At 45.8% G+C, this 15,195-nt stretch overlaps 1 protein-coding gene across 10 annotated transcripts in view; it reads right to left on the bottom strand.

The window, feature by feature from the left end:
• Window positions 1–489: 489 nt before the first annotated feature.
• The window catches only part of MICU1 (mitochondrial calcium uptake 1), a 109,428-nt gene continuing 94,722 nt past the window's right edge, over window positions 490–15,195 (bottom strand). For all 10 annotated transcript variants that reach the window (XM_052800124.1, XM_052800125.1, XM_052800123.1 and 7 more), the window contains 3 exons: window positions 11,312–11,420; window positions 3,514–3,603; window positions 490–1,426 (listed from right to left, as the gene is read on the bottom strand). In XM_052800124.1, the coding sequence (XP_052656084.1) occupies window positions 1,266–1,426; window positions 3,514–3,603; window positions 11,312–11,420 (360 nt within the window). In that variant the 3' untranslated portion in view covers window positions 490–1,265. The remainder of the gene's footprint in view (window positions 1,427–3,513; window positions 3,604–11,311; window positions 11,421–15,195) is intronic.

The following is a 15,195-nucleotide window of genomic DNA, read 5'->3' on the forward strand; positions in this document are numbered from 1 at the left end:
CTGCTCGATGTTAACGTGTGTGACATGTTACACAAGGACCAACACCTGAACAGAGCATGCTACCGGCAGGCAAACTACAGGAGAGAAGAGGACAGAGATGACAGTAGATGGAGTGATCCCCAATAGCAGGATCAATATCCCAGTATGAAAATATTCTAAAAGTGTTTTATCTCCTCAAAGAAAGCCTGGAGCTCATGGCTGTCCTTTAAACACCCACAGAAAGGGCTCCTCTCTGCAATACAGAGACCACAGCAGATCGATTACAGGGCAATCTCAAACCAGACTGCTTGTCTGGGGCTGGCTGGCAATGGGGGACAGCAAACATGGCAGCTCTGGCCTTTCCAGCACTGACTTCTGGGCTTTGTCTTTCCAGCTCTGAAAGTCAACACGTTTTTTTCTCTCCCTTCCAAAACACCCCATCTCCAGTGACTCGCCACCAGCCTTAGGTGAAGACCTGAAGCAATCAAAAGAGATGAGCCATGAGCCACATTGTTGTGAGCAACATCTTTACACGATCCTTTACAGAGAGAACACCACTCAGCAAATAACATTTTTCAGGCTGTTCCCGTTACAGAATGGCAATTCCCCATGGAGAGGGCTCCCTATTTAAAAAAAAAAATAATCAGAGACCTCCCGCAGAAGGTTGCTTACACAAGGCAGGATATGCAGGAGAGCCAGTTGCTCCACTGCTTTTAACTGCTCTTACACCAGAGGCAGCACCTTGGCTCAAGCAGCCTCTCTGCAGGTGCACCTGTCCCATCCACCTCCTGAGACAGCCTGGGGGAGCACGGAGCATTTGGCCAACCGAAATGCTGGGGTGCTCTCACCACCTGGCTGCTCCAGGCTCTGCTCCTAGGTCCCACTGGTACGATCTATCCAGGAATCCCACAGCTTCTTTCTTAGGAGCAATCTAAGAATTGAAATAAACCCCATGCCATTTTGTAATAACACTAAATAAAAGTGATTTGGGTGCAGCCCCACCAGCTTGCTCGATGCCCAGCTCTGCAGGCAGGGCACATCACGAAGCAGAGGTGGCAGCAGTAAGAAAAGTCCTTTTCCTTTTCCTGAAAGGAATATTAAGGGGCTAGCGGCAAGCAGAAGCTGCAAATACAACAGGCTTTGATTTCTAACTTCGATTTACAAAAATCTCCTGTTATGAACAGTCTGGGCTCGCCAGAACCTGGTGCCATCCCGCAGGTGTTCACGCCTGCAGGCAGTGGTGGCAGGGCTGAGACAGGGAAGCCGGGTGCTCCTCCCCAACCCTGCTACGCCTTGGGCATGGTGAAGTCCCACGCCGTCTCCTGGGCGCATTTCCACATCGCCCGCATGAGTCGCGTGAAACCCATGTCCTTGGGCTTCTCCAAGCCTCTCATAAGACGCTGCTTCATTATGGCAACAAACTCCTTGTTGCTCAGCTCACCGTTCCCTGTGAGAAGAAAAAAAAAAAAAATTAGAAACACTAAAACCCACCAACAACCTCCTCCCCACATGCACTAACTTTAAAGGGCAGCAGCCACAAGCGTCATTTCTTGCAGAGACCGAAATCGTGTTTGGCTTCAACCTTCCAAAATAGCCTGCTGAGCAAAGGTTGCCGAACCACAGCATTTAAATCCCAACCCTAAGGACGCTGCCCTGCTTAGCCTGGCACCACCATGTCTTGCAGGGCCTGGAGTGCTGGGGCTTGAAGACAGAAAAGCAAATGCAAAGCAAATGCCCGTGCACCCACAGGAAACTCTCCGCTTTAAGTGATATAGGAAATTACAGGAGCACAGGGTAACAGAGTGCAGATTTTTCTTAATGGAGTAGAAAGGAAGATTCATTAAAGTAATCTAGTGAGGTTATTGAGAATTATGTCAATTAAATTTATGTTAAAGATAAGATTATAGTAAATTGGGACAAATTTTATTCTGTAGTTGCTTAACCACCAGTAAATTAAAACCTCTGGGATTTTTATTTAGGGCGCTGGTTGATGGGAGGGGACAGCAGCAAGCCATGGTGCGACCAACAGCCTGATGCCTGTCTGCTGAGGGGCTGATGCCTTCTGCCACGATGCCGCACGTATCCGGTTGCCTGTTTTGCTCCCCTGCCTATGGCACACAGCTGATAGCACTGGTTTTAGCTTCTGGGAAGCAGCACAGGAAAGCAACCCACCTTTGGGCATGGAAGAAAGATAAGGGACATCAGCCCTCAAGAAACAAACCTGCCAGTGCCATTGGTTCCCCAGATCAAAGAAGAGAGAATCTCTCCGGCTGATACAGGAAACCACATCATTACATTTCATGAACGAGTTTCTTCATTTGAGAGCTTTTTTTCCTGCCTTACATCTGAATGCAAATCTGGACGGCAAAATCCCAGCAAACTATCAAGGGGTGAGTAAAATTCCCTCTGGTGCTGCAGGTTTTTGATGTGTGCAGGGTAATGTCTATAAACACTGACAGAGTGAAAACACACACACATGAAAAAAAAAAAGTCCACGCCTGCTTTTCCACCCGATTCCTTCTTTTCAGGGACTCTTCTGGCAACCACAGTCTTTCCCCCCAGGTTTGCTATCAAAATATTTAGCAGATTCTCCTATGAGAGGATGCAAACAGAGAATATTCAGCTACACTTTGGTTCACTCTAATCTCCAGCCTGATTATCTGGCTTGAGGATCGTATCAGAAAGTGGCACTGAAGCACACAGAAAAACAAAACAAGAGAGGCAACCTTAGAAAGGCACAAATAAGCAGCTGGGGCTGAAACCAAGAGGGACAAGGAATAACATAATTAAAGATATTTTTTTAATGTTCATATTTATATCAGAAAGCAAACAACTGTCTATTTATGCATCAGTGCTGCCGCTCAGAGCTGCCAGATCCTGGTGACTGTCCTGGAGAATCAGGGTGCCAGAAAGGTCTCTGGTTTTGGCTTGACAGTTTTGGGCAAATGCAGAATTTTGCTACTTTCCAAGCCTGCATTACTGCCATCATCCCCTGGTAGCAAAGACTCCACTAATTCTCATTAAATCAACCCAAGACTGCCAGTGTGGCAACAAGCTACCCCAAAGTGCTCGCATCCTCTGCGGGCCAGCAAAGCAATGAGCTTCCCAGCAGGGCACAGAGCTGCCATTAATTAATTAAGCTAATATTTGTCCAGGACTTTGGAGATAACAAAGTACCAGATAGGCTTGTTTCCAACACTGGAGCACAATAGCTCATTTTGTTAAACAAAATAGAGTTTTGGGGGCGGGGGGGGGGGGGGGGGGGAAGCTGCGTAGCAAGCTGTGCATGCCAAATGCTTGCATCCAGTGCTTTAAGATCAACATCTCAGAAGCTGCGTACCACCAGATACCATTCCTAGAAGGGCAGGAGCATCAGTACAGATCCACGGCCAAAAAGCAGATGGTAGCATGGCAAGAAGGTCCAAGGCCATGGTCAGCTTTCATGGCTGGTATTTTTTCCCCTATATTTCTTCCCCCAGATCAACTCTCAGCCAGCCTGGCTGAGTGGAATGGCGCGAGGTTGGGGTCACTCACCGTCGCAGTCGAAGAGCGCGAACACCACGTCGCACACGTGGTCGGAGAGCTCCACCTTGGCCACCGTCCTGGCCACTTGCTGCATTGTCACTGCAACGGAGGGAGGGCACAAGGTTAGCGAGATGTCATGATCTGCCAACCGCAGCAAACGCAGGCAGAGGAGCAGAAGACTCTTGTTCCTCCATGGAAAACTGCCTTTACGAAAATGTGTTATGTTCAAAGAGGCTTGAAATAAGCTTCATCCCCAGCCCGTTCAACACATGCCTCAAAACCCACACTCCTCAAAGCCTTTGCCTTCCTACGGCAACACTGCATGGGGTGCGGAGAGGCTGCTGGTGAACACTGATGTGCCGATACCTGTGTTCAAGATAAACATTAAAAACACTGAGATGAGATGTTTTTTCCCCACTTTGGTTATAAAAATCGGAAGAAGTGTCAGCACTACATCAAACACCGGGTGGGAAACCTCTCCTGATGGGCTTGATCAATAAGGCAGCTCCTTCTGACAATGTTACAAAGATGATACTCTATGAACCAACTATTCCAACAGGCTGGGAATAATAAAAACCAGTTTTCCTGTTAAGCAACCCAGGGCCAATAGTTGTAGAACAAACCCATCTACCCTCTCCTTGTGACAAGCTCTGCAGCGAGCAGCCAAGGTTAACCTTGCAATAAAATAAAGAGTTGTAATGAATTATTTCACTTCCCCCCCAGCCACTGGCAGCTGAGCTCATCAGCAAAGAAGCGAGTGGTAGTTTTATTCAGACCTCTGGAAAAGAGCAATCTCCAGAGCTATCAATCTGGCAGAGTTATGCAGTAGATTTTGCTGCATAAAGGGAACACCACCACTGCCCCCCCCCCCCCCCCCCCCGGCTGGTTTAGCTGTTTCCCTACATGTATTCATGTGTGTCTGGCTGCCCTCTAGTCTCCCTTTGACGGCTGCTAATTAAAGGAAGGAGGGGAGGTAAGAGCAGCTCAGTTGTCACTGTCAGGGCTGAAACACCCTGCTCCCTTCCAGATACTCAATAAAACAGAATGTGAGCGTATTTTAAGTTAAATTGCTTCCCTACAAAGTCTGACCCAAGGAAAACCCTTCCAGAGAGACTTTGCACTGCAGCAGCGAGCCCGCGGCAACTGGGATGAACATTTAGCTGCGGTGCTTCCCTTCAGCGAGGCAAAACAGGGAAACTGCGACACAAAACCAGACTGAAACAAAAAAAAAAAGCCTCTGCTTTCCTCCACAGCATCCTTCTGGGTTCATGCACGCTGGTCCATTTGCAGAGCTATTGGCCCTTCAGAAATTTTGCAGAGTTGTGTGTCAGAAAGGGAAAAAAAAAGCACCCAATCTATACCGTAACCAGATTAATTAGAAACTGCATAAAGTGTTTCTAATAGGATTTTTTTTCATGAATGTTCAGATTATTAGTTCCTTCCACCCCATTTCTCCTCCCCTGAGTGAGGTTTGGGGTTTTCAGGGAGGGATTTCCCTATAAAATCCCTTCTTTTACTAAATAACGCAGGAGAAAACTGAAATTAAACAGAAGGTGGATTAAAATGTGTATAATCTCAAGTAGGCATCCACTGCTTCCTTGTAATTATTCTTTTTGAGTTAAAATCCTTTCCCACATGAGAGATGTAACTCTGGTCTGCAGTTACTACTCTATATTTCAGTTCTGTCACCGTAAGTCAGGATATGGCCATTACTTCTGTGTGTGTCCTGCTGGCAGCCAGAGCCTGCTTTAGGGAGGGCAGAGGCAATGTAATCATTAAAGAAAACTTGAATTAATTTTGTTCCCAGCCTTATGCCCGAACCTTGCCAACCAAGCTGCAGGGAGACCACACGTCTCTCCCAGCCCACCCATGCCAACCAGGCTGCAGAATATACCATGCCATGCACGCGGCACAATACATACAAATTAGCCCGCAAGATCTAACACCATCGAGTGAATGAACTGCAACACAAGTGAGCAGGTGCATTAGATGGCAGCAGCCCTCCACAAAGGGCTTTAATGGTCCACCATTTAATTAACTTACATCGACATCAAACGTTCACAAATGAAATAACGCTGCCTTCAGCTTTCCCCCTTGATCCAAGAGGGAGGGACTGACGGCCAGCATCACACATACCCCAAACCAGAGGAGAGGGTGACTGTAAGTTGCACAGGTATAATGCAGTGCCTATAGGTCCTCTTTGATCAAACGCCATGAACATGAAGTGGCAGGAAACACCAGAGCCGAACAGTGGATGGCATAGGTCTTTTTACCAAGATAAATGCCCTGCCTCTGGATTTTATGTATGCCTTTGTAAAAGGCACCTTTCTCTTCCCCAGTTAGGCGATGCTCGTTCCCTATACACAGTCCTGGCTCCAGACAGCTGCAAAACATGCACTATAACTCCTACCTGCCATGCGCGCTGGCGGGGGACTTCAGTAACGTGTAAAGCTCAAGGAAAAAGAGGAAGTTTAAGTAAAAGAAAGTTTATCTAAACTTATTTCTCAGCTTATTTTTTTCTCCAGAAAGTCCTTCTGGTGGGGAGGGACTTTAAAACACCTCAACTTTGGCAACGGCAAAGGTTTTAAGCGCTGTAAGCCATCTCTCACCCAAGACCCAGACCTTCAGACAGCAAAAGCAAATCTGTATTTCCTCAGACAGCAACACTGAGAATTTCATTTAACTCCTTTGAAATGTAAATCTTTAAAAATGCTCAACCAAGCTTTGATACCATCCTCTCCTCCTGGTGCCCCAGGTACCCTGCTGAAGAAGTTATTTGCTGTAGCCTTATATGGAAAAGAAAAAAAGTTAGAATGATTTCTTTAATTGTAAGTCATGTTTTTCTGCTGAGTTTTCACCCCCCTCCTTCCCTCTCTACAGGGTGTCACCTGATCCCTCCTTCCTTTTTGACGTGTGCTTATTTATTTTTCATGGACACAGTTTTACCAGCTGTAATTTGTACTTACAGCCGCTGGTTACTGCTTCCTCTCTTACTAACCCAACTGCGCAATTGTCACCTCCATCACATTGTTCTTGCTCAATGCAAGAATTCTGCAAAAACATTATTTCACAGGGGCTGCGTGACTGTGCTGTGCTCGGTAACGATTCTGCTGGTTTTTAAGGAGTCCTAAGGAAGGGGAAAGTGTTTCTGCTTTCCACTTTGATGCACACACTCCAGACTACAAGGTAGCTCGGTGAGGCAAATAAACTTGAAGTAAACCTCCCAGTGTCAATTCTTTACCATTTCACAAAACAAAGTAGATGCTGTCGGGGGCAACATCTCCTAAAACAGAGCTTGTCCAGATTTGGGGTTTTGGGATGGCTGCATCCATCTCTACACAGGCAAGTCTCCTGGATTTTATACCACCGAAAATGAGTTCCATGTTTCTATCTCAAAAAGCTACGCCGCTTTTAAAATTTCAAGTGTTAGTGTCTCCTACTGGTTCCTTTAATGAGCCATCTGAGTTATTTTATGCCAGTTTAGTGTCTGACACAGTTGGTTGTTTTTTTTTTTTTTTTCCACTCCAATTCCCAGAACCACACCGTGAGTAATGCCTCACCAAGTGCTTACAAACAGAGCTTTTCTATGGGCGAGAGCCTAGCCAGATGGCAAACTTCACTTTTTTCCTCCGTCTTGAGAATAGTCATACATTTGGCCAAAATAACTGGCAGCTGGGCTGCTGCCTTCATTTCCTGAATGGCACCCAGGGTGATGGGAGCAGGGGTCCCTGCCCTGGGCAGTCCCAGGCTGCAGAGGCAGGACACATGTATTTTGGGTTCCCAGGAATCAGGCTACATAGGGTCTCACATTGATATTCACGTTTCATTTTAAGCATTCTAGCTGGAAATCTTGGATGCCATCATTGACAATATAGCTAGCAAAAGTCTATTTAACTTTTTTCAAATCATTTGCCTGCGTACATACCGGAATGTCTGTCCAGAAGAGAGATGCACAAACCCTACGCAATCCTGTGGCCCAGCATATTTTTCTTTCTTCTCAAAATGCGAAGCTGCAGCCCTGCAGCTGAGCAGAAACTGTTTTGACATCAAAGGGAGCATGACGGGAAGTCATGGAGATCATGCTTCTGGGAAAAAAGCAGAGCTACCAGACCGAAGGCAGAGCCGATCCACTGTTTATGTAATATTTGCAGTCATAAATAAGAAAGGAGATTCCAACACAGAAAATGGTTCCTAAACTGAAAGGTATTCAGCACCTTTCAGGGGCTGTTGGTCTACGGAGAGCTTGTCCTTAGGTTACCGAGCTGATTTCTTAAAGGCTTGTGGACAGGTGTCCTCTGCTGTGATGGAGCTTTGCCCAACAACTCGTTGCATCAGTGCTGAGCAAACACCACACCATAATTGTACATGTACTAAAACCAAAGGGCAGGCGAACTCCAGACCCCTCCTGCTTGAGGACACGGTGCCAAGCACTTCCACTGTCCCAGTCCATCAGGACGCACACATACGCACATCAACGCACTGGTGTGAGGGCAGCAAAGGTGACAATCCATGACCCTGACTTGCCTCTGCAGGACACCAGATTTCATTGTTCAACTCTCCTCCTTCTCACAAATTATTGCAAATACTCATCCAGGCTTTCTTACATGCCCAGAGAGGCTGTGGCATCTCCACCCTTGGAGATATCCAAAACCTGACTGGAGGTGGCCCTGGGCGAGCTGCCGTAGGTGACCTTGTCAGTTCTTTAGAGATCCCTGCCAACCTCACCTACCCTACAGAAGTCCTCCCCACTCAACTACCAGTGTTGACTACATGCCATTACTCCAGAGGAGCAATCTGAGCTGTGCCTCCATGGGGGACTGACTTCTTTCATCCAGCTCCCAAGGCAGATTAAAGCAAGCAGCAATCCGATGACAAATACATGCTGCTCTCAAGTCTCACCTCTACCTCCTTCCAAATTCCCTGTCAAGTCTGCAGCCGTTTCAAACTCCGTATTTCAAATAAAATGATCTTCCATTAACCCCTCCTGGGCTCCAGCCCCGCTCTGAGCCACCAGAGTGAGCAGCGGGCTCAGCTGTCTCCCCTCGCTTTGGCCCACCTCTAGCAAAGCGCATCTGTGCCTTGCCCTAAAACACAAAGGAGTTATACCATGGCGCTCTGCCAGTGCCAGCAGAACGGCTGCTTCAAAAGTCAGGCTGCAGACGGTGCCAAAAAAAAAGTGCAATTCGCACCCTCGCCTTGAAAGGGGAAGAAGAGATGAATTCGGCTCCTGTCCTGCTGCCGGCTGTAAGCCCAGACTGGGAAAGTTTTCTAAGTAATGCTTATGATTTAAGAGAATGACGGCTATTATGTTTCCGGTAAAATGAAAGATGGACTAACAAATAATCTGTGTGTTATTCTATGGGTCATTAAAATACAGGTTTATGATCCTTTTTAGAAGAGGCTACTTTAATTCAACACAGAAAACAGGTTGTCAAGCTATGGCTGTTTGGTGCCATCCATTTTTTTTCCCTCTTAAATTTTAAACGGCCCTTCTAAAATTATAATAACATTTGCTGCATTAGGTTAGCAGCAATTTATTTGATACACAAACTATCCTCTTCCTCCTCCCCATATGATGAGTAATTTTTATATTTGTTGGTTTTTAATAAGCAACCTTGTGAAAGCTTGATTTTTGGAAGAGTACACCCCATTTATTGCTTATTTGATTTGTGGGTGCAATATCCAGACTCCGGAGTGCACGCATATGGAAATGGGTAATGCATAGACAATTTAGACATGGGAGCACACAGATCCCTCCTGCAAAACCCAGGTGTATCGCTGCAGCTTGCTTTGCGCCTTCATTAGGACCACAGCAAAGTGCTCTCTTCGTGCCTCCTGCCCAGAGCATCTCTAGGTTGAGCAGCACAGAAGGATGCGAGGGACAATTTGTGTCAGCTAACAGACACACCTGAAGAGGAAATTTGCAGGACCCTCCTCTTCTGCCTGAGCCTGAGGAAATCTCTCCCAACAGCCGGGACCTTGCAGGCAGAGATGGGGATCCGGGGACAGCCGAGCCTGTGAGCGGTTTGAAGCCATGCCCTGCGCACCACCAACCCTCCCCAAGGTTTACTTACTCCAGCCAAATACTCCCAAGCTCAATGGCTGTGGCTCCAGCACAAGCTCATTAATTGCACATAATTAAACAGCAATCACACTGATTTACCAACTGCACACGGACCTAAATACTCCAAAAATACATATTCCACGACTCAGCAATTGCTAATTTACTGTAGACACTGAGTAAACTGGATTTGCTGGGCTATTACCTCCTCGTGGGACGCTGCAGAAAGGCCTCTGTGCAGCAGCAGCACATCCGTACTTCATATTTTTACTTTTAAATGAAAGATAACCCTATCAGGTTCTTTTAAGTCTTAAGATAACGGTGATCTAAAACAAAGAGTACAGATGATTTCCCCCCCAAATTGAAGACGAGGAGGGCTGTTAACACACACAAGACGAGATGTGACACGTATGACTCCCTTAGTAATTCCACTGCCCAAAAACCTATTAATGTCTTAATATTCTCACAACAGCAGTGGTTGGAAGAATACCTTACTTCCAAAACATTTAATTTTGCAGCTGCCTAAATACATCAGCTTTAAGTTTCTAGTAGACAAGAGTTTCCACTTAGCCTAAAAAATTTTTAATGAGTTTGCCATCGTTTTTTTATATTCCCAGTCTGAGTGCTTTTAAAAAACAACTCTTAGAAAAAGATCTAGAAAAGAAAAGCACACACTTGTGACAGATCCTGGCAGCAGAGATGGACTTTCTTTTTTTTAAATGTATGGTATGGGGTTTTTTTCCCTTTTTTTTTTTTTTAAATCAATCTCAGATCTGAGACATATCTGATATGGATTAGCTCAGAAAAGGAAACACACGATCAGATGAAGAAGGATATGGATTGGTCTGATTGATAAAGCACACTATTACCAAGCTGCCCAGGAAACACCAGCTCTCAGGTTTATTCAGCCAGCTCCTCTGGCCACGCACAGCCTCTGGACTGTGGGGTTATCTGGAGAGAGCCTGCTCTGGACAGACTTTAATGCTCACTCTGGGACCTCAGTGGGGTTCCAGTGCTCCCCCTCCTTCCCTCCAGCACGCCTGGGAGCTCCAAAGGTGCTTACCATTACTTGGATTTCAGATGAGAAATGCAGCATCTGGCCATACAGCTCTCATTTCTATGCAAAGCCTCATATTTTTAAGCAAAGCTGAAACAAAACAAGGGTTGAACAGTTCCTAGGACCAGCTCCACTGCTGGTTAGTGCCTCTGCTGCCTCAATCATGGACACCTCTACAGAAGATACAGTTTGCAAGAATAACTTATAATTCTGTTTGTCTTTGCCAACAATAAATTTTCAAGTACTATGTAAAAGGAGAAAAGATGTCACTTCAGAAGTCGGGGATGAAGAAGAAGAAACATTGGTGTGCCTGGGATCTGCTACGAGAGCCTGTGATACACTCACTAGGTCACCTTGCCTCTGCACACATCAGGCCTGAATGGTCCTGCTGAAGATATCACTGCTTACTAATTGGTCACCATGAAATCACTGCTTCCTAATCTATTCAGGCTATATTTCAGCCTTTTTTTCCCCCCCCTATATCTAAAACTGGGGAAGTATAAAAATTGAAATCCCTCTTTATCCAAGAACATAGCAAGTTAAACCTCTTGTTGCAGGGAGGAACCGTGATTTCGGTACATTTTTAATGTCAGCCTGGGCTCATTTGACACCTTCCCAACACCAAAGACATGGCATGAGTTGTGCTCCCTCAAGCTTTCAGTGCCTGTCCATCTCGCAAGTTTTAATACCTTTATCAAGCGAAGCTCCAGCCATGTGGTAGAAGCTCAAAGCTGTGTCCACATCGTTTATGTTCTTCAGAAAAGTGAAGAAGCTCTCCACCTCCTCAAACGTCAGCCCCTAGGACAGAGGAAAGATAGTCTTACAGCGATGGGAAAAGGAGATCATGACACTACCTGGATTATGAACGACAAAGTGACTCATCAGTCCAAAGGTGTAGCCAGAGGTGAATTTATCTGCACACTCAAAATAATCCTACTTTGGCCCTTGAGGATATGGTTTGCAACCTGTACTTTTGTTAACCACCTCTGCTCCCCTCCCGGCCCCACCAGTTGTGCAACTGGAAAGGACTTTGTCATGCATGGTCAGCAGTGGCAGAGACCAAAAAGCATTTCTCTGGCCCTTGCTATGCAGCCAGCTCTTGCCCAGAAGAGCGGACACACCATGAGCCTGTGGTTGGGATGCAGCAGACTGCAGCAAGAGGGTTCATTTATATATTTTTTTAAAGCCGGCACACTTGCAACGACAATAATGAAATAGTTCACATGCTGCAAGGTCTCTCCCAAGAGATTCAGGGATCCCTGAATGGGGATCCATGTCTTACCCAGTGTCACAGAAGGTGACACTGCAAATCACAGCACATATAGATGTGCCCCAGTTAGCTTTACTGCTGGTTGCAGGATGGCTGCGGGGCTGGATCACCATCTGCTCTACTTACCGGCACAGTCGCCCGGGGCTTCGCTTACTCCGGGACAGCTAAGCATGTGCTCGGTGAGTGCCTACAGCCACATACCCGGATAGTCACGGAAAGGCATCCTGAGATTCCCCAGCACTGGCACCACTGCATCCCAGCACAGCTGATGTACAGGCAGAGGATAAGCAACATGCTCCTCTCTGCACCGATCTGACCGGCAAGGAGTACGCCAGGAGAGCAACTGCTGATGAGCGCAGGTCTGGGACCCCCACCCGGTTACACTACACAACACAACGCCCGATTTTATGGACCCGTTTAGCATCAGCACGACTGCATCAGAGCTGGGACAAGGGCTGCAGCCTCCAAACTCCTCCACCACAGCCATGGCCCAGAGCCAATGGAGGAGGTACATCACCACCACAGTAATAACCACTCAGCCTTCCTCTCTGGAAGAGATAAATCAGCTTGTCAAGAGGAGTTCAGGTTCAGGCTCTTCCTATCCTGTCTAGCACGACAGACTGATAAAGCAAGATACTAAAAATCCCAACTGCATAACACGGCATGGTTTCATGGTCTGGATGGAAAAGCACACATTCAGCAGGTACTGTCAAATATAGATTTATACGATCCATTGTAACTCTGCTCAAACTCTTCCCAACAACTTCTAATCAAGGAAGAAGCCATCTATCTTTTTTTGAAAGAAAAAGCACATTTTTTACAATCTTCTCATACAGACATGGCGTCTCTAGAAATGTAAGCAGAAGAATTACAGAAAATCTGCAGCCTGTTCCTATCTTTGCTATAACTGAGCAAGTGGCAATGCACCACTGATGCACATTGCACAGCATGTACACCAAGTGCAACAGCAGCCTCTGTCAGTGCTGGATTTGTGAATCCAGACCAACAAGGATGAGGTAACAAAATGCACACGTGGACAATGGATCTAAAAAAAAACAATCCCCAGTTGCTGTACAGGGATCTTTCTTTAAATGTATACCTGCTCTGCTTCCCAAGTGGCATGCTAAAAGATGTACGACAGAATTAAATAAAACACTGTCCTAGCAAAAAAAAAAAAAAAAAATCAAATAAATCAGGTATTTCTGCAGGAAGTACTGCAAAGACCCTCTGTTTTGTACAACAGATCTAGAGGAGAAAAGATTTTTGCAATTCAAATACCCATCTGGATGCCTCCCTGCTATGCGTTTCCCGATTGACGTGCTCCGGCCTGGGAGCAGAGCACTAAAAATATGTGGAAAGCCTGCAGGAATCAGGAGGCATGCAGCCACTTTCAGGCCAGCAGAAGACACTGTGCTGTGGTTTAGCTGCTCTGTTTGGGACATCTGAGGTTTGCAGTAGCGGCTACAAGGCATCCCAGCAGCTATTCCACGCAAAGAGGCCCAACTTTGCATTTTCCTGGAATTTTCCACCATGAAAGGCAGATGTCAAGGCCAAACAGCATTGCTGTCTGTGCAAAACAGCCCCTTGTTTAGTGCACTAAACACAGCAGTTGCTATTGTTTCAGCGGGTAACAGGGAACGTTTATATGCTTATGTACGTAAACTTGTGGTCCTTTACCAGCTGAAAAAGCAAAAGCAATGGTGTACGGGGGTATCCTACAAATCTGGGCTTTCATGTGGACAGAAATACTGAATCTCTGCAGCAAAAATGCCATCAGTATTATGAAATTTAGTATTTTACTGATGAATCCCATTGCTGAGGCTGGCATCAGCATTAACTCCTTTCCAGCTACCAAAATAAAAACAAAATCAGAGACTGGGACAGCCTCAGGCTTACACCAACAAGTCGACAGATGAACGATCACCTTCACCAGTCAGAAGTCTGAGTATGGGAACTTACCTATTCCCTGTCGATGTGTTTGTCAGTGCTGCTTGGCTCTCTGTAGGTTATTCATGTCTCCATTGGAAGACCAATAGATGTTTCCATTATATAATAGAGACTCGTGTTAATTTGGAATCACAAGAAATTGCATATCTGGAGAGGCCTAGGGTAGCGATTATGGGATCTGGATGATCACTTCTTTCAAGGCATTTGTACATCTAGCTGTTGATTCATAAGCCTGAATCCTTTCATCATTTAAGTAATACTAGTGATACATAAGCAGGCAGACTCCAGAAATGCATACCTGCTCGCAACATGTATCTTACCAAAGCTCAAACACCTTCTGCAAAAGTTAGGGCTTTTCACCTGGGAACCCAGGTTTCAGCCAGGTAGAATTACATCTCAGTCCCACCTTCTGCCATCTCAATAGAAAATATGCCACACAGCCCCCAAAGCATGTGTAGAAGATGACCTGAAATCACTAGTTTCTGAAGAGTCAGCTTGGTTTTCTAGCTGTTAGGGAGACAAACCAAATACCTTGCTTGTAAATACTACTGACAAGTCAAGTCCTTTTTACTAGGAGAAAAGTAGCTGTGTAAGTGTAACTTGAGGGGAGGATCGTAAGTAATTTTAAACAAAGTAGACTGTGGCAGCTCCACTGAATATGCAGAGGAGTTCATGCAACCAGGGTAAGATGGGATTTTTTCCTCAAGAAAAATAAAAATGAAAGACTATCAATTAATACAAGAAAATATGCCATTCACAAAAGCAGTAATGTAGAATAGCAATGTTGGAAAATGGCTAAAGATTAGATTAAAACCAGAGCTTTAACGTTTTGGAGGCTGTCAGGGATGCCTTGTGCAGATAAGGTAATTGCATCAGACAATGAAGATGATGTTTGACAGATTTCATAAGAAAGCACTCACAAGGATCAATTGCATTCCCAAGGTAACGTTTGCCGGGTAGGTTTGGTACGATTACTGCCATTCCTCTCCCAGCATCACACTATTAAAAATATTTTACTCCCACTTTCTTTGGAAAGCAATAGCAAGCCAAAGCCCCTACTGCTTTCGGCATAGAGGCGACTTACAGCAGGTTAGTAAACTGTACAGATAGTGATACTAAGCTGCTATAGAAGTAGGCTAGTGAAGTGCGAAAAGAAGGGATTTGGGGAAAAATTCTTCCTGTAAAACGTGTTTGCACCATAGACCTTTCTGACCTACAAGGTGTTCTGTGACTGCAGAGTATTGCAGGATAAATGAAGTGGCTGGGTGGCTTTAACATCTCTGTGAGGTCTGGGAGCCAAAGGGAGAGCAGTGGATAGCACCAGCTCCAGTCCCTTTTTATAGGATAGGAGTAAAG

This window comes from Harpia harpyja, chromosome 10 (genome assembly GCF_026419915.1).
Source record: "Harpia harpyja isolate bHarHar1 chromosome 10, bHarHar1 primary haplotype, whole genome shotgun sequence".
Lineage (NCBI taxonomy): Eukaryota > Metazoa > Chordata > Aves > Accipitriformes > Accipitridae > Harpia > Harpia harpyja.